Source organism: Vulpes lagopus, chromosome 18 (assembly GCF_018345385.1).
Source record: "Vulpes lagopus strain Blue_001 chromosome 18, ASM1834538v1, whole genome shotgun sequence".
NCBI lineage: Eukaryota > Metazoa > Chordata > Mammalia > Carnivora > Canidae > Vulpes > Vulpes lagopus.
The window spans coordinates 17,609,407-17,633,525 of NC_054841.1; the positions used below are offsets into that span (position 1 = coordinate 17,609,407).

At 45.8% G+C, this 24,119-nt stretch overlaps 1 protein-coding gene across 9 annotated transcripts in view; it reads left to right on the plus strand.

Moving 5' to 3' along the window:
• Positions 1–24,119, plus strand: part of PTPRT (protein tyrosine phosphatase receptor type T) — a 1,030,023-nt gene that overhangs the window by 824,516 nt on the left and 181,388 nt on the right. For 3 of the 9 annotated variants that reach the window (XM_041733397.1, XM_041733399.1, XM_041733405.1), the window contains one exon: positions 11,063–11,119. The exons of the other annotated variants lie outside the window; for them this stretch is intronic. In XM_041733397.1, the coding sequence (XP_041589331.1) occupies positions 11,063–11,119 (57 nt within the window). The remainder of the gene's footprint in view (positions 1–11,062; positions 11,120–24,119) is intronic. 9 annotated transcript variants of the gene reach the window in all.

The following is a 24,119-nucleotide window of genomic DNA, read 5'->3' on the forward strand; positions in this document are numbered from 1 at the left end:
ACATTAGGAACACAGGGTTGGATGGGCAATAGGTACATGGGGAGACTTTCTGAGAGAATACTTAAAAGTTTACTCCCCTGATGATTTTACAAATATAGAGGCTCACCATGCCATGCTTCTCCAGAGCTGCATTGTTTCTTTGAAGGAGAATTGCAGTAGTCTTTAAAGAGCTAGAGAAGAGAGCTCGTACCTCTTCATAGCATAAAGATCTCTCTTCCTGTTTGACCTTTAGGATACAGTCTTCCTTAGTGGAGTGTGTGCCCATAGAGCATGTAGGTGTTTGGAAGGATGAGAACAAGTGAATGAATGTGAATTTGCAGCTAGCTGGCAAAGCCCCAGCCAGGCAGCAGTGAGTCAGAGGTAGATTGACACACTCACTTTCCAGATCTGCAAGGGCTGTCACATTAGCCCGGAGGGACAGAGTTCTAGAAGCACCTAGAATGGGACAGAAAGCTGGACAATGCAGAATGCCAGACTCACAGAGTCCAGGGAGTTAGCCATCTCAGCACTACCTCAGATAAGAGGATACTTATTGAAAGAAAAAAAAAAAGCTGAGAAAAGGCAAAGGAAAGGAGACCTGTATTTGGTTAGTGTCTTCTCTGTATCTCGAATTAGCCTGGGAGCATCCAGAGTTGATTAAAGGCAAACCCTCCCTAATTCCATGCACTGCTAATGAGGACTCTGTATCAAGGATCTAAGGCCGAAATCCATATTTGACCCATCTCTTTCCTGAATCAAATTTCTCACTTTGTGGGTTTGCCAAAAACACTTTTCCTTTTAACAAAGGAAAATAAGATACTGGGAATCCCGCAGGCATCGGCAGTATGTAAAGTGCCGGTGGCATATTCCACTGGCCACCCAGGTCCCTCCAAGCACTTCCACCTCCCTGTCATCATGGCATCTGCCTTCCGGGTCTGCCAGTGGGCATCCAGCCTCTGGAGTGTGATCACATGTGTAAGCTTGAGGCCACCACTCTGGTGATGAATCAACTGGCTGGTGTTTTGTCCCTGACCCTGGTGATTCCAGATGATGTCCGTAGTCCACTGTGTGAGTCCCGCAGAACTGGAGGGTTCCCACACAGGATATAACAGCCCCCAGCACTCAGGCAGGGCCATTCTGACCTGTCCCTGAGTGCAGTGCCTCTTCTGTTAGATTCCACACCTGGTTCCAGCATGGGGCTCTAACCCTTGTCTGTCTGTAACATCCCTGTTAGTCACCCAAACTCTAAAGTAGTGCTGCCCAGTGTGGAGGGTTGCAAAGCAAGAGATCTGGATTAGTCTTCTGTGGCTGCTGTACCAAAGTGCCACCAGCTGAATGGCTTAACCACAAAATTTCTTGTCTCACAGTTCTAGAGGCTAGAAGCCTAAGGTCAAGGTTATCAGTAGGGTTGGTTCCTTCGAGGTCTGTGGGGGAAGGATCTGACCCATGCCTCTTCCCCAGCTGCTGACAATCTTTGATGTTACTTTGTTTTCATCTTCACATGGCATTCTCCCTGTAGGCATCCAGTGTTGACATTTTCCCTTTTTCATAGGGACACTGGTACTGTTAGATTAGGAGCCCCTCCTACTCTAGTTTGACATTGTCCTAGGTTAACTAATTAAATCTACCAACCCTATTACCAAATAATGTTCCATTCTGAAATACTGGGGGTTGTGACTTCAACATAGGAATTGGGGGATGGATGCATAGTTCAACCTGTAGCAGGACCCATGCAATTAGGGGTAGTATCTTTGTGGTTTCTATGGGAGCCTCTGACTATTCGTTATTCATGGTATAATCTCAGTAGGCTTAAGGGTATGCAAGGAGCAGGAACCAGGCCTGTTAGAGGGGGCTTAATGGTGGGCTGGGTCTATATTTGACTGTTGTTCCCTTGAGAAGCCGAGGGAGGTTGCTTTGGCAAAGGAGCTGCAGGTTCTGTGGAAAGAGCCCCGGGCAGAGGGTAAACACAGTGGGCTATCTGCACCTGATGGCTAGGTCTGTGACAGTAGGACTCTTTTCAGACCCCACATGATAGGGGAGCATCAGGTCCCAATCCAATCATGTTTCTGGGGCCTGTGCAGGTCTCATCTACTGGGGCAGGCATCAGCAGTGCTGATTGAGAGGATCTCTGATGAGGGGCTCCTTGGTCTTAACTATAAATTTCCTCATCACATTTTGCCATGGCAGGAAGTTTCTGGCACATCGTTGGCACTTGAAAAATGCCTGCTAGAATGAGTAAATGCATTTGAAGCCAGCATCTCACTGTAGCAAGGGTCAGAGATCTTGAAAGCCTCACTTCATCTTCCTGAGACTCAGAGGCACCATATTTAAAGTTATGCCCATCTATTCATTTACAGAACATTTTTTAACAGCAGTTTGATGATAAACCCAATCTTTGTAAAAGAAAACCCTTATTTATAGGCTTTATTGATTTCCAGGATATAACTAACCCCACCATGTCCAATATTGAGCTACCAAGGGTTTAACACTGGCTTGCAAAAAAGTCAATGTTTAACAATAGGCTCTAGCAAGATGGTACAAGCCAGATCCAGCATAGGAAGACCTCCACCATCAAATTTGTTGGAGGATCAGATGGTACAATAAATGTATAAGTGTTGTATTTACTACAAAGCATTTTGGATGAAATTATTGTCGATGAAAGTTATTTCCTTTGTATAGTCAGCTCACCCAGCATCTGTGAGCTGGACACTTTGGAAGGAGCTATGGTTTTATGGTGAACCAGCACGTGTGGTTCCTGTCCTCAAGGATCTCACAGTGTAGTGAGGAAACAGACCTTACATAAATGATTTTAATAGATAATAGTAGAGTTATGATTGTGATCAGTGCTTCCAAAAAGAAGTGAAATGTACAGAATGGAGACTAAAGTAACAATAGTACCAAAGGCTCTGTCTGGTAGTAATGGCAGGTACGTTCCATGTTCTGGGGCTCTGCTTCTCTGGGACCCATATAGTCTAAGAGACTTGGTGTTTCCTTGTCCATCATCACCCCTTCTCATTTAACATCGGAAATTGCACTGGACCTGGATCAAGGGTAGGATTTGGGAGGCTGACTAAGGACCTCAGATTGTGAGAGGAGCCACACCCCTGGCCCAAAGCCCCTAAAGAGCCAAGGCCCATGTATTTAGAGAGTATTTAATGGATAGATTCACATATCACCAGGAGGCACTGTTTATTTATAGAACCACAAATTGAAGGCACAGCTAAGGGACTGTGGGGTGAGAGTTTCGTATTTGCTAGTAGAAGGGATAATTCTAGGATCAGAACAAGCTCCCCTCAAAAGCCTTGAAGGTAGTCTTTTTCATTGGTGAGGGACTTGTTGGCCCTGCCCAGATTCACATTCATAATTACCTTGCTCCTCAGTGAGAGGTTGCCTGTGATTAACAGTGGCTGGAGACTTAGAGGCATTAGGATGTGAATACAACCCTGGTGGGGAAGTGGAGTTTATCCATGAGCAGATAAAGGCAAAAGGAAGCTCTCTTAAGACAGATTCCCTAGAAGCAGAACCTGAGGCAGGGATTTGGGTGCATGTAAGGTATTAAGGGACGGCTCTTGGAAGAAATCTATAAATGACAGAGGGAAGTGGGATAGGTAATGAGAAAATGCTAAGCAAGAATCTATTCTCAGATAAACTGAAGCCTAGGCTAGATACCAGTGAGTATAAGCTTCTCCAAGATTGTTCCACATTAAACAAGAAGACCAGGATTTCTGCCTTCTCTGCCGTAACAATGAAGTTTCATCTGTATAGTTAAAACAGAAACTGTGAGACAGGGCAAGTAGGGAGGAGGTGCATTTAGACCCATTAAATAATGTTTACCTTATATTTGGAATATGAGGGATGGGCTCAATTTAGGAACCAGGTTGAAGATGTAAGCTGAATCTAGTCAGAGGTGACCCTGGGGAACATGGAGGACGTAGAAGTTTGGGTTGGGATACTTAGACTTCCAAGGTACTCAAGAATGGGGGCAAGGGGACATTCTTTCCCCTTTGGAAGATGATTACCCCATGTAGTAGAAGATGCCCTGCCCCAGGCTGCAGCAGCTGAAGGAAGCACCTGAACATCTCGGGTCATGACTTTCTGACTCAGAGCTGGCCAAGGGAAAAATGGTTTCTGATCCAGAGGCTCATTCTAGAGCCATACCAGTCAGTTTCTCTTCCAAAAACTGATGTCCAGTTCTGCTTGCTATGTTAGGGACCTCACTTCTGTTCCAAGGAGTTCCTTCCACCATGGGACACTTCCTTTGTTGGGAGCATCATATCATGAGTCCATATTTGGCTCCCAATTATTTCTGCCAATGAGTCTTTGAGGCCACCTAGATCTTGTCTGCCTTTTCTCCTTCCAGAAAATAAAATTTGCTATCTTTGACTATGTCTGCCTACCCCAATTAGGGTCAGGGAGGTACTTGCTTGTCTGTCCTCTCCCTGTTGGAAACTCTCTGGCCACCAGCAGGCAGCAGCACTCCCATCTCTGGCACCAGCCATCAAGGGAACACAGCTGGCTCTGCAGACTCCCGCTGGGTGCGCCCGAGTGGCAGTTAGAAAAATCAGCTTTGATTTGATTTGCAAACTGAGCCTAGTCATTGAGACAAAATAAATCCGGAAACCCATAAAGCCATTTGCAGAGTTGCTTTGCAGAAGACAGCCACAGTTTTAATCTAGTAAACACTCTCTAACGATCCCATTAAAACAACCCCCTCGGAGTAGGTGCTGAAAGCTGAACTCCAGAATAATGAAGCATGAGATAAGTGAAGCATGAGATAAGGGGCCGGTGTCACCAGCAGTTCCATGCTGCCCTGTGGTAGTGATGGACTAAAACCATTGTCCCAATGGCAACAAGAAAGAGGCATGGGCAATGGTCTTTTGTAAATGTGGCTTCTTTTTATAATGGCTAAGCCCGAGGTAGACCATTTCATCCAGCATTTTCTCTTCTCTCTTCGTAATGGATCCTCACCCCTGCAGAGACTGGCAGGACAATAAATACCCATTCTCCAGTGAGATGCCCTCATTTTGCTGATGCTAAGACTGGAGCCAAAAGGGGGAATGATGTGTCTGAGGATTCTTTATCCGTAAGAATAACATGTCACAGGTGGTGCAAGAAGCCAAGTAAGAGGTAGGAGCTGTCTGCTATCAGATAGGAAATGTGCACTGCCTTCCCTCCTCTCTTTTGATACGATTCTGTATGGAAGGTTCTAGCTTATATGAAGCTTCTTTGAGAGGTCACATGGAATAATGGGGAATTAGAGTCACTTGGATTCAAATCCCATGTCCAAAACTGAACTGTTTGACCTTGGATAAGTCAACCTCTACGAGTCTATCACTTCACTTTTAATCCAGAGATTATTAATTCTTTCTCCCGATTATTTGAGATAATACACATGAAAAGGTAATGTACATAAAATCATATATTTTTATTGACTGGGTGTAGCATTTTTCTCATGCACCTGCTAGCCTTTGACTGTAGCACTTTTCCTTTTCTCATCATCTACCCAGCACTTTCAGGAGGGACTCAGGACCGCAAGATGCCCAAATCTAGCTATGGTCACTGGATTAGAGACCCCAGTGAAGGATCACTTATGAGAGGCAGACTACTGCAAGTCAGTCTATTGGAATATTCTTGGCTATTGTTCAGTCTTCAAAAATCCTGCCAGACTTTCAGAGGGGAAATCCCAGGGTGTGTGCTTGGAGGTTAAGGTAAAGGAGTGATGATTCTCCCCAGCCAAGCCCAATGAGGTAAATTTTCCACACTGAGGGTTCTCAGAATTGCTTGAATATAACAAGATCTCCTTGACCCTTGGCCCCTTTTGTTCTCATCCAGTGTCTTCTAGGCCCTAAAATGCCAAAGGAATAATATGGCTTTCCCTGAAACTCTTGTGACAGGATAGAAGAACAGGATTATACCATAAGTAGACCAAAACTGACTTAAAGATTACATTCAAATATCCCAACCCATTAATATTTTTCTTGCTACAACTGTTAATATATCTGTCTAGTCTTTTATCCTTCTCTTATCCCCTGTCTCTGGAGTGTTCAAACTGCTTCCCCCACCACACACACACACACACACACACACACACACACACACACCTTTTCCATACCTTACTCAGGAAGACAAAGCTGGTACAATAGAGTCCGGGAAAACAAAAACCAGGACCAACACTTATCCTTCAAACATGCCCCTGGGAAGTCTCAATTCATCTCTGTGAACTAGAAATGAGAATTATCTACCTAAGATGAGAGACATCTGAGTTGATCTTAGCTCAAATCTGATGTTCCAAAGCAATTGCATCTTACAAAGGGAAGCGGAGCCCTTTTAAAATCATGAGTCAAAGAAAGGGGAAAATGTGGGTAGGCTGAAGACAAGAGTTAGAAATAAAGAGAAGAAAGCTCCACTCAAGCTTTCTCTGATGGAGCTTCAGTGTAGTGTTGAAAGAGGGGGGTGGTGAAGGGGCTTAGCAAACATTAGCTATCTAGTATATACCAGTCACAAGGCTGTGTATGTAGACATGAGTTTACAATGCCATGATAGAATCAGAGCCTAGCATGTATTACACATTAAATAAGCAGTGGTCATCCCTATAACCCTTACTCAAGAAATGAAGCAGTAGAAGCCCAGAGGGTTGAATATAGACTTCAGAGATCCACAGAATTGTAGCTGAACTCTAACTCCAAAGCTCATGTATTCCCATGGTACCATTTTGAATTTTATCAGTGAGTGACATAGACTGGGTGAGGTTCTATGACCCACTGTCAGGGTCTCCTATCTCCTATTTGTTAAACCCTTCCCATGCCTCTTTTCCAGTAATATCTTTAGGATGTGAAAGGTCTTTTGTCTCTCTTTGGCAGTGTCCATACTAAGTCCTGGAATCTGCAGCAGACCTGGTGCCTCAAAGAGCCTTCAGCCTTCTATATTACTACAATATATTGCAGCTAATAAACCAAGAAGTTAGTTTGTCTTCAAGGTTATCTTCTCCAGTATCATCATCATCATCTCCATCTCCATCAACATCTCTCTCTACTCAATATTCTTTGCTTTAGAAGGGCATAAAACTCAGAAAGGAAGTCTGAGGCACTCAGCATTCTGACCTTCTTTGCACAGTCTTACTATTTTCATTAATGGTTGACATAAATATATATGAACAGAGGCTGGAAACTATGAAGAGAGTGGAGTCCTGAATCCTCTAATAGAAAAGCCAATATAATGGGGGAGCCAGGTGATAGAGGGGAAAGCAAGGGACTACTACCTTTCCTTCTGCTGAATTAGTTAGGATAGGAAAAGCTTTGCTGCAATAACTGATGAATACTCAAATATCAGTAGCTTAATACCAGAAAAGTTTATTTCTTGTTATGCCATCTAGAGTATATGTGGTTTCAAAAGACCCCACAGTGGGGGCAGAGAAAGTATGGGGGTAGTAACCTGGATCTTGAATACCTCACTTGGAAATGACTGTGTTACTTCCACTTACATGGCCCTAATGAGACTTGGAGTCTTCCATTTACCTAAGGAGAGAGATAGGCCAGATACCAGGAAACTAGTCATCTCTACACAAAAAGGTATGAGACCCTTTCCTGTTTCAACATCCCTTTGTGTCCTACTGAGACCCATGATCCATTACTTACCTTCTGCTACTCCACTCACTAGGAAAAGCTCTTCCCATCCCAACACCTGTCCAGCTATACCTCTGTTTCTACCACTCAGAGCTGAGCACTCCTGCTTAGCAGAGTTGTACCCCTATGTGGTAGGATGGGGAGGCTCCTCTGGGCTTGTCAACCAGGGTTCCACTGTTTTTCATTTATTCCTTAAAAGAACTTCATGAAATTCTTATTATTATTCCCATTTTATAGGTGGAGAAATTGAAACTCAGAAATGTAATTTTCTGAGTGACATAGCTGGTAGGCAAATACTAATCCAGAATTTCATTACTTCATTTAGTTCTCAATAAACATATATTGAGTATGACTTACTATTGATTGTGGCCTCTTGTTCCAGAGAGGGTGAGAACTTTGACTTTGGATTTGGACAGGTTTTGATTCTGGGCTGAAAAAGGCACTTAACTGCTCTATGTCTTGGTTTCCCCATCTGTAAACCAGTGACAGTAATGCCACTTCACGGGTCCAATGTAAGAATTTAATGGGCCAGTGCATATAATGTGCTTAGTGCAATGCTGAGCTTATAAAGCACTCAACAAATAGCTAGTGGGTTGAACAACAAACAGATAAAGTGTATCAGTACAGCATGATTAAGTGCTGTGATGAAGTTAAATTCAGGATGCTGTGGGAGCAGAGGAGGGAAACATAAATCAGTTTAGGGTGGGCCTTCTCAGGTACATGGTTACTGAGACAAGTTTTGAAAGAGTGACAGTTATCATATTGAGCAAGGCCAGATAATAAGTCAGGGCGGTCTTCTGAGTTGAGGAAGTAGCATGAGCAGATCATTGGAGGCAAGAAAGCATGCCACCGAACGTTAATGGTCTGAACGTAAAGGTTAGATGCCCAATGTGACCAGAGGCCAGGAGTGGTTAGAGGTGGTTAGAGGTGATTAGTGGTTAGTGGTTAGAGGTGCTTGAAGTAGCAAGCAAGGCCATGAATGAAAGACTCTGTATCACCCGGTGGCATGTATATGAACATGTTCCTGAGACCATGGGAGCCCTTGGATGTGCCCAAGAGACTCCCTTAGAAGATGGATCAGAGATGGGGTTCTGGGGCACAGACGAGGCAAGACCATGGGAGGAAGGAAGCCACTGAAATAGGTCAGGTGGGAACACTGGAGCTACATCTTTTCTCAAGCCTTCTGTTTGTCTTTCTACCATGCAAGCCATGTCCTGCCTACCTCAAAAGGTGGGAAAAAGTTAATTAAAGTAGCCACTTAAAATAGGGTTTGGCCAACTTTTATGTAAAAGGCCAGTAGTAAGTATCTTCAGTTTTACAAGGCCATGTGGTCCCTGTCACACCTACTCAGCTTTGTTATGATAGCACAGAAAACAGACATAGGTAATAAATATATAATGAGTGTGACCATGTTCCAATTAAACTTTATTTATGGACACCAGAATATGAATTTTATATAATTTTTATGTGTTGTAAAATATTACTCTTCTTTTGGATTTTTCCCCCAACCAATGAATCACTACATTCTACCCCTGAAACTAATAATACTCTATATATTAACTAAATAGAGTTTAAGTTAAAAAAATTTTAAAGAATAAGTAAATAAAAATTAAAAAAAATAAAATAGCATCCCATTTAAACCCACTCCAGGAAATAGTGGGAAGCCAGATTTGACCCATGAGCTCAGTTTCCTGACCTCTGACTTAGCATGTGCTTTGAAAATGGTGAAGCTTCCCACACTGTTAAGGGAGGAATATTATGATGACAGTTGACTGGCAGTTATATTTTATAATGTTTCATAACCTTGCTCAAGCTTGCTTTTTGTGTGATTTCTTTTTTTGAAATTATGTGTTTCCTGTTTATCACTTGGTCTGGAATGCCCTACCTCTCTCTCTCCGTTTTGTGTAGGGGCTTTATACAGTTTTGTTGATGAATCACTAGAGGAACATGCAGTCTTTCACCAAGCATAAGACACCTTCCTACCTTTTATGTCATTTTCTTTACAGAAACAAGTGGTCGATTTCAAAGGGCAAGAGCATTAGTCATGCAAACCAGGATTTGAATACTGCCTCTGTTACTAGTTCTGTGACCTTGAGCAAGTTATATCAGTTCTCTGATTCATTTCTTCACTCATTCATTCATTTATCCAACAAATATTCACAGAGTACCTACTACATGCCAGGACCAATACAAGGTCACAGGAGCACTTAGTAAATGAAACGTGGTGACTGCCTTGAAGGAGCTTATAGAGTCCAGGAAGATGCAGCCACAGATAACATGGTAGGGTTATTGCTGTAAGAAGGGAAGACCTAGGGTGTTATGGGAAGACAGAGCAGGGCATCTGCCCTATACATGGTAAGGGGCTAAAGCCTCCAAGAAAGAAGTTCCAAACTAATTCCTGAAGGATGAGTAGTTGTCAGCCAGATAAAGGGATGGAAAGGGTATGTGTTCCATACAAGGTAACAAGTCTGATTAAAGCCTACAGACAAGGACCTAGGGGGCTATTGATAACAGAGAGGATCGATCTCGTTGCCCTTAAGGCAGAGTGTGTGGTAGGACAGCAAGGATCCTGTCATTGAGGGTCTGCAAGCTGGAGGAGGAGCTCTGAGATTTACCTTACTGATGCCTTTCAGCTGAAGGGTGGAGGGTGGATTGAAATGGGGCAAGACCAGAGACAGGAAGACCAATGAGGGGGCTGGTATCTAACAAACCCAAGTGAAACACGAGAGTGGCTTGAACAAAGTGGAAATGAAACTGGAGAGAAAGGGAGAAGCTTCAAGAATTTTCCTGGAGTAGAATTACAAGGTGTGCTGAGTGATTAGAAGTCAGAGGTCAGTAGAAAGGAAAGGTAGAGGATGACTCCCAGATTGCTAGTTTTTTTTTTAATTTATTTATGATAGTCATACAGAGAGAGAGAGAGAGAGGCAGAGACATAGGCAGAGGGAGAAGCAGGCTCCATGCACCGGGAGCCTGACGTGGGATTCGATCCCGGGTCTCCAGGATCGTGCCCTGGGCCAAAGACAGGCGCCAAACCGCTGCGCCACCCAGGGATCCCCCCAGATTGCTAGTTTGAGCTGCTATGCAGATGGGGCCACCATTTACTAAGAAAGCAGAGACCGGGAGAGAAGACATGGAGTGGAAAGATGATGGGGGTTCGTTTGTAATTATACTGACCTTTCTGGGTTGCTCTAAGTCTTAGAAACGTTGTACATGAGGTACCTGGCAGATACCTGGCATGTCGTGGGTGCTTGATAAATGCTGACTCTTATTCTCGTTTCATTTTTAAAAATCTATTTCAGGCCTTGCTTTGTTAGATCACGATGTTCTTTTTGCTGTTTAGTGTGAGCTCTTCAGAGCCACAAGAACTGTAGTTTTGTTCACCGTGCCGCACGTTTTCATGTGTGTTTCTTTCTCTCCTTCTCTTCTGCATGCTGCCTGGGGACTGGCTTCCTTGTGGTCAGCACCAATGGGCAGCGCCCAGGTGACCCCGGGGACTCCACTCTGCCTCCTCACCACAGGTGACCACCAGAGCCCTGGGCGGGTGGGAAGGGATTGAGAGTGGCCCACGCTCAGGGCATCCTCCAGGCCAGGTGCACCAGAGAGGAACTGGCAGTCCCTCCATGCCACCCACCCATCCACCCATTTTTTCTTCCAGCTACCCACCCATTCACCTACCTACCCATTCACCCATCCACCCATCTCTCCATCCCTTACTTCATCCATCCATCGATCCACTCATGTATTCTACAGATGCTTACTAAGTACCTACTATGTGCCAGGCACTGTTCTAGGCATTGGGGGATACAGTGATGAGAAGACATGTTCCTCTGCCTTTCTGGGAGGGGAAAGAGCCACACTGATTAGAGTACAACTGAAACCGTGAGTGGTGCTACAAAAGAGAGGTGTGTTGGTTTTCAAAGTAAACAGACACACATCCTGGAGCTAAGAGCATGTGTCCCCTTAAAGTGACAATGGAGCTGTGGCCTGAGGTTGGGGAAGAAGTTGACCTACCATATCTGTGCTTAGGAAGTGAGTAGATCTGGCTATCATTCCAGGCCTCCCCTGTGCCCTGGGAAAGCCCTTTAAATGTGGTGGTCCTTACCTTTCCTATGTGTTAAGCAGGAATCATAACAGTCACCTTTTGGAGGGGGGCACCATGTGCTATAGAATCTGCACATGCAGAGTCTTCTAGAGCTATATTTGAGATCATACAAGATAATGTGTGAAAGGGCTGGTGTGGGAGTGCCCAGTCTAGAGTAGGTATTTGTTTGAAGTAGGTACCAACCCTTTTTCCTCGAACACACTGTATTTTTATCCCATTTCCCATAAGCATCTGCCACTCAAAGATTGGGATGCAGAGCCCACCTGTGTCGGAGGCTGATGCCCATGGCAGGACCCTACAGACAGAAGAGACATCGCTGACCTAGAAATCCTACTCCCGGGGACCTTTCTTGTCAGTGGAAGTCCTTGGTAGTTGCTCAGACAGTGGTCTCCCCTCAGCTCGTCCCTAACTGGCCAGTTGGTCATGGTGGAGAAGAGGGTGCAGCTGGCAGAGATGATGGGAGTCTGGCCACTTGCAACCTCATGGCCCACTTTTGTCCACCCCCTCCCCAAACTCAGAAGTATCATTGCTATCGGATGCCTTAGGCTGGGCTCTCTAGACACAGAGCCTGACATAGGGATTCCTGTGCAAATTCCTCATTAAGGAGTATTCTCAGAAGAGAGAAAGTCAGGGAGACAGGATAGGGCAGGATGTGGGGGCCTGTGTCAGTCTGAGGCCACAGGGGCCTCTGGAGTGTGTGGGTTGCTCTTACCTTGAAGCCAAAGGGCCAGCAGTGGTGCCACTGTGTCAGCCGGCCACTGGCCGTGGGCTGCCATGGGTGGAGTGCACAGGCTCCTGGAGAGGTACCTCGCCTTTGCCTTATGTTGCTTCTGCCGGTAAGGAGGTATCTGTGAGCCTTTAGCAGCCAGCACCCACAGCAGCTGGACATTAGGTGCGCTGGCCTGGGAAAAGAGCCATGGGCAGAGTCTCAATGGCATTCACTGCAGCCCAGTTTTCCCTACCACCAACCTGCATAGCTCAGCAGGTCACTGCCAGCATCCCAGGAATGTCATTCTAGCCACTCCCTACCTATATGACCTTAGGTAAGTTGCATAGCCTTTTTTCCCCTGTGAATCTTTTTTTTTTTTTTTAAGATTGTATTTATTTTTTCAGAGACACACAGAAAGAGAGGCAGAGACATAGTCAGAGGGAGAAGCAGGCTCCCTGCAGGGAGCCCGATGCAGGACTTGATCCCAGGACCCCAGGATCACACCCTGAGCTGAAGGCAGACCCTCAACCACTAAGCCACCCAGGTGTCCCTTTCCCCTGCAAATCTAATTGTCACACCTCAGAGTCCTATTACAGATTACTATTGGGTGACCCTAGAGACTCCATGCCCAACAGCAGCACATAGTAGGCCTTCAGGAATTGTCAGCCCCCCACCCCCACCCCATCATAGGCCTACCAGCCTCAGCTTCACCCCCAGGAGGCAGGGAGTTGCCTGTGGATGCTTGGTGTCAGTGAGGGGAGAGGGCCTCTCACTGCTGTGCCCACACCCACCTTACTGAGACACCACGCATCTCTGGAGCGTGTGCGGGAGCTCTGTTTCCGCCGGGCCATTGTTCTCTGGGATCTATTCAAGTGGAGCAGTCTGATAATGTTTTCTTTAAACAGAGCCAATGCCATATCGGGCACATTTGTTCTTACCTCTTGCCTCTGAGGTGTCTGAATGTTCCTCCTCTGACGGGTTTATTTCTTCATGTTCCATTTGTTTCTCGGCCCCATTTGATGGGTGAGGTGCCTGCAAGTGTTTCTCTTTGAGCAGAATGTCCCTTTCAAAGGGTGTTTTTATTCATGCTCATCCCCTGATAGCAATGAGGGCTGGTGTAAATAATAACTGCTGGATCAGAGGGACGGGGATATTAGACGAGAAGCCCGGGCAGCCTCTTTTTTGGATCAGCCCCAGCTCAGAGAACCGTGGGACCACATGGTGCAGCAGGGACAGGCTGACGTTCAGAGCTGAGGCTGTGTTCTCAGCTCTGCCACCTTCTGGCCTGGTGATCGTGGGCGAGTGATTTCCCTTCTCTGGGCTTCATTATCTTCTGAAGTGGGGGCTCCAGGTGGCACCCCTGGCCATAGTTAATCATGAGAACGGAGTAATAGCCTTAACCTCTTTGCTCAGCTCACTCCCAGCTGGCTCTGCAGGTCTCTGACTTCCTGGCTATGCTCTGGGGCAGGGTTTCTCAACCTCTGCACGAGGGACATTTGGGGATGGATAATTCTGTTGTCAGGGGCCTTCATGTGCATGGTAGGATGTTTAGCAGCACCTCTGGCTTCTACCCACTAGATGCCAGTAGCACTTCACCCCTCAGTTTTGACAACCAACTATATCTCCACACAGTCCCCAATGTCCCCTGAGGGGCAGTAGCTCCCCCTGTTGAAATCCTCCAGAGTTGCACTGCTCAATAAAAAGAACTGGGACCACGCATATAATTTCACATTTAGAGTCACATTTAAAAAGAAAAAGCAAAAACAGACAGATTTAATCTTAATAGATAATATTTAACCCGGTGCATATAAAATATTATCATGTTAACATGCCATAAGTATTTTAAAATTATGAATGAAAGATATTTTACTTTTTTTTTTTTTTTTTGCAGTAAGTCTTTGCAATCTGGTATACATTTTCCGCTTAGAGCACTTCTCAGTCCAGATGCTAGATTTTAAACAGTTAAAATTCAATATAACCTTAAAGAGATAAACATTATGTTTAATGAGTGAACATACTTTGTACTAGCTTTTCAGTTTAAATTCATTAAAACAAATCATAAAATAAATTTAAAAACTCAGTTCCTCAGTCATACAAGGCACATTTCAGGTCCTTGGTGACCACATGTGGCTTAGCAGCTGCCATCTTGAACAGCACAGATCTAGAGGTAAAAACATGTCTTGATCATCTTGGGGCTTAGCTGGTGGACAGAAGTGTATGTGCATAGAGAAGCAGCTCAGTAAATGTTTGATTCCTTTGTTTGATTTTGACACACACACACAAGGACATTTGATAACGTCTGGAAATGTATTTGGTTATCATACGTGGGTATGAGGGTGGAGGCTGAGGATGCTTGCCTTGCAAAAATAAGGCAAAACCTTTTGCAGCCAGGGTCAGGCGTTTTTGTGTAGTGGGCTAACTTGTGACTGCTGTGGACAAATGACGGGCTAACATTTTGCTCGAGGGACTTAGAACCTGTGGACCGACCACGGCAGAAAGTGCCCCTTCTCTGGCTCTGACAGTAACTCAGCCAGGCCTCCAGGGAGCAGGCTGGGACACTGAGTCCAACTGGAGGTTGGAAAGGGTGCACTAATGGTTGGTCGGGCAGCCATGCCCTGAGCTGAACCACTGCCAGACCCAGATTTGCTACCTTGGTGGTGCCCGGTGCCCGTAAGGAGAAGGGCTTGGACAAGCCCTCAGGTGGAACCCAAGCTCTATTGCTTAAGGTGGAGGGACTTGGGCAAATTACTCAGCCTTTCTGATCCCAGGTCCTCATCTCTGAGATAAGGTGGCTCAGTCCCAGCTCTGCCACACTCACTGGTGTCCAGGGTCGTCGGAGGAAAGGGATGCATTCCTGGCACAGCTCCTGCTTGAGAAGGTGTCAGGTGCACCTCCCCTCTGTCATTCTTTTCTTTCCTGTTCATGTTAAAACTCTCTGTTGTTATTTTCCTGGCGGTTTTTAAAATCAGAGCCTTGCCGCAGTAGCAGGATTTGGGCCATAAAACACTCTCTGAGACTGCTTTGCCTCTAAAGCAACTTGCCCCAGGGAAGCCTTATAAATTCTGGACCCAGGTAGAGTTGGAGTCTTTGGGGCATAGCTGTGTGGGCCCCGAGCAGATGGGGAAGCAGCATGGCAGCCTTCTGAGGGCTCAGCATGCCTGGAGGCCTCCACAGCCTCGGGTACCCTGGAACCTCAGCGACCCTCCCAGGGAGGTGATGCCCCCTGGCAAGGGTTGACAGATGGTGTGCGAATAGGAGCTGGAAGCAGTAGGACCAGATGTGCTCTGGAAAAGGCTGAAATCCAAGCACCCACCATGACAGGACCATGCTGGGTGGAGAGAAGAGGAAGGAAGACCCAAAATGGGGAGACACAGCCTGCCAGGCTGGCTGGAGAGAAGTGGCAGCTCTGGGGGACAGTGGCGTCAGGGATATCTAGCAAGATGAGGAAAAGAACAGTAGAACAGCCACGATGTGTTACAGACTTCCTGCATCCCATGGCAAGTACAGAGGGCTTCACGTTATTAACACACTTCAACTTTCCAATGACTCTACTCCGTGGGGTGCTGTTAGCATTCTCGTTTACAGATGTGGAAACTGGGACTCTGATTGTTGGAAATCACACAGCTCAGAGATGATAAATTTCTCCGTACAGTCTGTTCTCTGACCCACCATGCTCTATGCCCATGATCCACGCTAGTGAGCACCTATTATGTGCCAAGAACCAGGAAATACCATAGCAGAGGGGTTCAGCACAATGCCTCAAAAACCACATCCTGACTAGCAGTGGGGCTTCGAGCCACTGAGAAGTTGCATAAATTGCCCCATTTCTTTATCAACAAAATAGGGATACTAATAGTCACTAGTTGTTAAGAGGAATAAGGGAGAAAATACACTTTAAATACTTGGGCTTGTGCTGTTGCTATTATTATCATCCTAAACCCATTTTACAGATGAGGAAATGGAAGTCCAAACAGGAGGAAGCAGGCAGGCTTGCCAGTGGTGAAATTCAGGCAGGTGGCTGGACCAGAACTGTGGTTCCTGAGAACTGTGGGGGATGGGGTGAGAGGTAAGAGCCCATCAGAGCTTTAGCCTAAAATCATAAGCAGAGTTCACAAACAGGGGCTCCCTAGGGAGTTAGGATATAGAGTGGGAGGCTGGACACAGTAGCATGGCAACCCCGGCTCTTGTGATGGCCCCAGGCAAGAGCAGGGCAGAGAGCTGAGGTGACACAATGCTGAGGTCCCTGAGCCTTCTTGGGCATCTTCCAGTCCCCCTTGACCAAGGCCTCAGTTGGTCTCAAAGTTCAGGCCAGGGCTGTGTCTGCAGATGAGGAGCAGGGGCCACAACTGGAGGCCAGGGAGGTGGGTAAAATTTAGCCACAGCTCTTCCATGTGGCCGCTGGCCTGGCTATAGGCTGACTCCACAGAGCATGGAAGAAGTATAGTATTCGATCAAATGCACCAGAATGCCATCTTCGTCAGCAGTCTTACAATAGATGCTCATAGCCTGATGGACACAAGGCTCTGGGCACATCATTTTGGCTGCCAGTTTCTGTGACCGATCGCCGCACTGAACCAGTAGCCTTAATGCAGAAGAGGAAGGCATTTTTCTGGCATGCCACTTCTCCTGTGGGGTGTTCCCCTATAGCAAGCGAATGCTCCTGCTGCCTGCAAAGCAAGCATCTAAGCAAGGAGCATATATAAGGCCTTCACTATACCTTTTTCTCTCTCGGGGTATTCTCCTTAGACCAAGGAGAAACCAGCCTTCAGGCTTCTATGCAAACTGCCATTAAATTCAGATTCAGAATCCCAGGGCCATCCGTGCTCTCTCCCCACTGATGGTACCAGCCAGCCACCACATGGGATCGGTACTGCCTCTAGAATCTCTCCTGAATCTCTCCTTTCCTCGCTGCTGCTTTTCATGCCTAAGATCCATTAAGTCTTGCTCAGATTAGTGTCACAGCTTCCAGACTGGCCTCCTTGTCATCACACTGGTGCCCTTCCAGTGTATGCTCCCCTGACACCACTGAGAATTGGATTTCAATCTAGTATTTGAACCCTGTGTGGCCCCACCTCCCAAGCTTCTTAGGGACTGATTCTCTGGAGTTTCTTAATGGAGGCCCCATTAAAATCTGCTGGTGTGGCCCTGCATAGGCTCTCCCGGGCTCATCTGGTGCTTATAGGCAGAAAGCATGGGCACCCCAGGGGAGACCTCTCAGAACTCTGAGTGTGCCCCTGCAGGCAACAGCCATGACTGTAAATGCTTTGGACTTCACTTCTGCCCTCTATCATCTCTCCTAACACAGAGCTGCTTTTCTATCCATCCTTTGGGGAGGAGGGTAGATCAGCTTTTAGTACAAAACACAGTGATTCAGTGTTTCTGCTTCCAAAAGCCAAGGGGCAAAGGCTAGAAGAAAGAAAACATGTTCATGGTGGATTTGCCTGGAATCTCAACAATCGATGCTATTCCCACTGCTGGTTTTATTACCCTTGCTCAGTTTCATTGCACTAATCTGAATTCCGTGCTGCGTGTTTACTGGCCGTTCCCTCTGATCCTGCTCGTGCTCCCACTAATCCTTCCTATAGATTTCTTGTTCCCTCCTGTGCCTCCTCTCCTTTTCAGGAGCACGTTCAAGAAGCACGTTCCAGAAGCAAGATCCAGACAAAGCTACCCAGGCTGCGCAGATCTTTGCCTCTCCTCCCCATTCTTACCCCTTTAGGTCAGGCAATGTGATCATCCCTTGAGATCAGCTTCACCAGACTCGGTTGGAAAGAATTGAATTATGTTTCTGCGCAAGGGCCTTGGGGACACCTTGACCTGGTAACACTCTACTGGACTACTCAGACAAATAAAGCCAGGATATTTTGGCCTTCTGAAAGTGCCTATTTGCCTCAGTCCATGACCAAGCAGGAGTGTGACATCCTTTTCCTACATACTCTCTGATTGACCCTAACCTCTATTAGTGATTGCATTTTACTCCTTGAAATACAAAGACCTCCCTCCCATTCCCAGACTGTTTAGCTGAGCTTAGCCTGGTGTTACAGGTTCATGTCTTCCCCCAAAAGATATGTGGAGGTCGTAACGCCCAGTTCTTGTGAATGCGATCTGATCCAGGAATAGGGTCTTTGCAGATGTCATTAGGTAAGATGAGTCATGAGGGCAGGCTCTAATCTGGTGAGACTGATGTCCTTATAAGAAGGAAACATCAAGGCACCTGGATGGCGCAGTTGGTTAAGCATCTGACTCTTGGTTTCGGCTCAGGTGGTGATCTCAGGGTTGTGAGAGTGAACCCCACATCAAGCTCTGCATTCAGCTCAGAGTCTGCTTAAGATTCTCTCCCCCTCTGCCACTCTCCCCCACATTTGCTTGCACACATGCACACACTCTCTCTCCCTCTCTCTAAATTAAATAAGTAAATCCTTAAAAAAAAAAAAAAAAGAAGGGAATATCACATGAAGACAGACACACAGGGAGAGTGCTGTGTAGTGACAGAGGCAGAGAGGAATGATGCATCTGCAGGCCAGGGATTGCTGAGGACTGCAGCAAACCTGCAGCAGGAAGAGGAGAGGAAGGATTGTACCCAGTCTCATAGCAAGCATGAACATCTTGGTTTTGAACTTCTAGTCTCTAGAACTGTGAGAAAGTAAATTTCTGTTGCTTTGAGCCCCTCCAATGGTGGTAGTTTGTTACGACAGCCCTACAAAACTACTACACTTGGAAAACATGGGGATCCAGAGCACTAGACAGTGGCAGGAGTCCACTCTTGAGGCCATACTGTTACAGTGGACAGACCAAAGTGAGACCAAGGCCCAGAGCTGCCCTCCCAGAGAATTTGTTGGATCCGCCCTGTGGGGGTCTCCTTGTTGGCTGTATTCTGCATCTGGCTCACAGCCAGCCCCTGTTCAGTGGCTCTGATCCTCCACTTTTTGGCTCTGCCTCCTACTTTGAACAGTCCTAACATCTGCTGCTGGTTACACCCTGGCCTTGGCCTCTGCCTCACCAGCCAGGCTGTGGTAACTTGTTCTTGGTGTCCTGACAATGTTTGACCTGTCTACCCTCCCAGTGGACCGTTGTGCACACTGCTACAGTGACATCTCCTGAGAACCCTTCCCTCATTCCACAGCTGACACAGGACTGGTCTGATCTCCACAGGAAGAATAGTCTATTCGGGGTGACTGCACACACTCTCCCACTGGCTGCCTGGAAAGTCTAATGGGACTTTCTACTTAGCCATAGGGCCTAGGAAAGAGTGCGTGTTCTCCTCTCTTACATCTGCTCTGCAGACTAAACCTTTAATCCCTATCACAGGCTGTAGATGCTCCTCTATGCTGCAGCTAAGCAGCTTTGAGACCCCTGGGCTCAGGCTCAGTGCACAGATTTCTACAAGCAGGGAGCCAGTCCTGTTGGCAGTGAGCTGACTCAGCCTCTTCATCCTCCTTGGCAGGGCAGGCCTTGTCTAGACCCTAGGGATCCAGTGGGGGAGAGTGTACAGTCACCCCGAATAGATTGTATTCTTCTCTTCTAGAAAAGAGGCCACTGGTTGGCCTCAGGGATGCCCTTGACACGTTCCATACCACTGATGCACGTGAAAACCAGGTTCATAGTTTAGTTTTCCCTAAGCAGTCATGCGTGCCCCTCCCTGTCCACACCTGTGTTAGCTTTGATTTTTAGCTTGCACACTTCTCTCTCCTACCAGGTAGTGAGCTCCAGGACAGCAGGATTGTCTCTTAATTACCTTGCATGCCTAGCATCTGCTGTCCTCACTATCAATGTTATAATCTTAGTACCATTCATTGGGCAATGTCCAGGACTTTTTCTCTGTGGCCTAGAGTTGACTTGTGCTAATGGGATCAAGGTAATGGGTCTGGTCCATTTGGATGTCACTTAGCTTTGTCCAGTTCCATTCCATGAGCTAAATATTATTGCTGGCCATAGTCTAATCACGACTCTAGGTGTAGATTGACTCCTCACCATGAGTGGGTGCAGACTGATCAGCTGAACACTCCTAAACCCCAAAGGCCAGCTCCTGATCCCTCCTTTAGATTTGACCCCTACCTCAGCCATATCCTGCTCTTTAACCTTCATTGTGGTGTGACTCCTAAACCAGTCTACAAAGTATACCCAACCCTAGCCATAGCTCCTGGCCCTAGTCTAGTCACAGGTTAGGGCCCTGGCACTCACACTATGGGCTTCTGGGCATAAGAGTAGTTGAAACTGTAGAGGTATGACGGTTTTCTTAGAACAGCAGTGGTGAAGCCCTTGAAAGGGCATGCCTTATAAAGTATGTGTCAGTAATGACACTGTCTGGCATCATTCAGGCATGACTACCCTTAAAGAAGTCTATAATGCTAAATTCTGAATGCATTAAAAAAGAAAACAATTTCTAATAAAGGAGTTTTCCTGTACCCAGGAGAGATTCACCACAGGGACTTACATAGCTTTCCTACTGTATGTAACATGACTGAAGTAGAATTTGACCTACACAGAGCATTTGCTGTGTAAAGCAGAGTCCACCTGGAAACAGATTCAGGAGATACATAGGACCAAGCAGCATCAGCATTTGAGGAACAATTTATTTGAGTGGCCGGAGTGCTTTCAAACAATCAATTAAAGCTATTCCCGTCTCACGGGGTGCTAACCTCCATTTAAGGCTGAAAAAGAGGGCAACCCCTGTCAGCAATATTTAGCAGTTTTAGTTGTATAGGCTGTGATGAAGTCAATTCCAACCTCTTAGGACCAGCTGGGTGATATTGAGGGAGGCTAGGATATTAGAAATCTGTATCTTCTTTACACTTAGCTCAGTACTTATTAAATGGTTTTCCCCAGCAAGGGTAGAGCTATCTGAAAAACCTGTGTCTCTGTAGTGTTTTCCAGCTCCTTGACATTGACTCTGACTTAAATCTTGGCTAAAAGCAATTACTGTCATATGATGAATTGAGGCAATTTATTTATTACTTGAGAAACATCCTAGGTGATGTCACTTAGAAGAATGATGGAATAATCCTTCTCAAGCACTCCATTATCAACCAGACCTAGTGAGGGAGGCACTGTTCTCAGGTGTGGGGGAGGTAGTCAGAAATTTAAAAAAAAAAAAAATTAGTAATCATGAGACCAGAGAAAGAGTATTAGGAATAAAGTAGACAACAGTTACTTAAACTTGAGCAAGGCTTGTCTCCCTGTGTAATTATATGGGACTCTGTGGTGGCTAAATATCAAGAAAGGAATTATAGGGAAAGCCCAGAGATTAATAATAAAACTGAACTCAATGTGTTAAGGGCTTAGAGATGGTGGTTGATATACAAGGAAAGTGAAAAGGATGAGAGAACTTAAGTTAAAAAGGTCAAGTTTAAATATCATTTGAGCAAAGTCTGTATAATTTGGCCCATATAACAAGATTCACATGACATGTTCATCAATCCCTTCGATATTAGAATATGATATGTTGGCAAGAGGGCACGAGGGGAGATAATCTTCAAGAAATGCGGGTATAGAATGGAGCTGCATGATACAGCGGGTGGCAGACTGAGCAGGCACAGGCATATGTACAAAGACGGCTTAAACCGGCTGATCCAGGTAAGATTCTAGATCAAAATATAAGTAAGCAATGTCTGCTGAGCAACCCAATTTAATAGCTAGCTGTCCCAGAAGCCAACCACGTCTCTAACTTGGTCTTGACTCTGCTGGTATTAACACACAGTCTTGGGCCTTCCTCCTAATCCACGAGTCCAGACACCCCTCAAAAGTGGTAACTCTTGAGTAGTAAAAACGGGGTAAACATCATCACTTGTTCATAGGAAGCCCTTGCTGGCCCTTGGCCTGTCTGGCTTCACACCCCTCCTTTGCTCTTCTCTGGCTGGCTGGGAGTGCAGGTAACCCCTGCAGGCTGTGTTTCCTGGGCCCCTGTGTCAACTGACATCTGGGTTTGGCCAATGGAAGGCATTAATTGTATAGTAAGAGAAAGGAGAAGCCTTATTCCTCTTGGCCTCAGGCGCCTTTGAGGGCAGTGACTGTCCCCTCCATGACTCCACTTCTCCCAGAGGTCTACCAGAGTTGCAGCCTCTTTTGGGTGACTCTGACCTCTGGGCTCTGATGAAACCACCACCACCTGCTTTTTGTCTTTCCAGTCTATGCTGGGTTATGGTTCCTGGTGTCAGTACCATCTGGGCTGTCTCACCATCCTCTCCTGATCTCTGTATCAGTTCTCTAGCAAATTTGCTCCATTTTACATGTTTGGAGTGGTTTCCCTTTTCCTGGTTTGGATGCTGATGGATGCAGATTTCCAGTGATTATTCCTTCCTTTAGTAAATGGTAAGGGAAAAATTCTGATTTAATCATCCAGTCTATATTTTTTTTTCCTATATCAACATCTCACTTACTCTTGCGAAATATCTGGAATCCACATTTTTCCATTAAAAAAAAGTCAACAACAGCATTTGTTTCTCCCCAGGCTTCTCGCACCCCTCCTGTTTGCTACAATTTCAATCCTCAAAGACTGCCAAAGTAGTTCATGATCACAATTACAAATGCTCTCAATGCCTTGGGATGCAATTTGTAAAGTCTGGAGGCTTGAATCTAATGAAGTATCCAGATGCTTTCCTACCAACTTTTTTTTCCAATCTTGGACTTAAATTCCATCTTAAAAATAGCCTACCATTCTAAGAATTAGCTTCCAGCAAAATCAAGAAGGGATATGGTGCATACCTGACTTTAGAAGAACCGGAAAGTTGCCCAGCTTCCTCATCTTTTCCCTGTTGCCTCCTCGTGGCAAACCGCTCCCCCGCCCCCATAATCAGAGATGTCTACAATCCTTAAAACCTTCACATAGAGGTAGCAGCTCCAAGTCAGAGTTTGAAAGGTTTTCTCCACTGGGTGCCAGAAGCATGCAAAGCCAGAATAAAGACAGAGAAACTCTTCAAGAAAAGAAGTCATTAAGGAGATGGGGTGAACTGCCAGCACAGTCAGATCTGGGGCTAATATGCCCTTGGATAACTAAGAGAAGACTGTGAGTTTTAAAGACTGCAGCTTTTAGGAATGGTGTTCCCGAGAGCCAGCTTCCTTCCTTTACCATCAGCAATGATCACCAGCATAGGTTATGCATCTACTGGGATTCACTTGGTTTTATCAATTGCAATTAGATGTTCTTTATCTGAGACTTCTATTTTTGCTCCATATCTTTATGGGGAAATTTTCTGAAGTAAAGCTATAGAATTGGGCTGATAGCCAGTGAGAGCACTTTGAGAATGAATCATTAATCCCTTGCTGCCAAATTTTGTTATTGCTGCCATTAAGTCATCCAGATGTAAGCTTGATACAGACCCTGCCTTAGGAGGAAAATTAAGTGAATCACTCTGGGGACTCCTCCTGCCTTCATCCTAAGGATTAGGTGAACTCAGCCAGCAGGTTGCAAGGAGGCATGTCCCCAGCACCCACAATGCACCTACAGTTTGTAGACACAGAAAACCCCTGTTACCACCTTGGAGCCAGCTCCAAAGCCATGCCATCATTATGCCATATGTGGGAGCAGTTCCTCAGAGTTTATCAAACATTTTTTACCTCTTTTATTATATTTGATCCTTATAAAATCCCTGTGAACTTGGCACTTACTGCCTATTTTACAAATGAAGATATCAAATCAAATGGTGGCTAATAGCTTTGATCAAGGCCACACAACCATTTAGTGATGGAATCGGATGCAAACTCATGTATT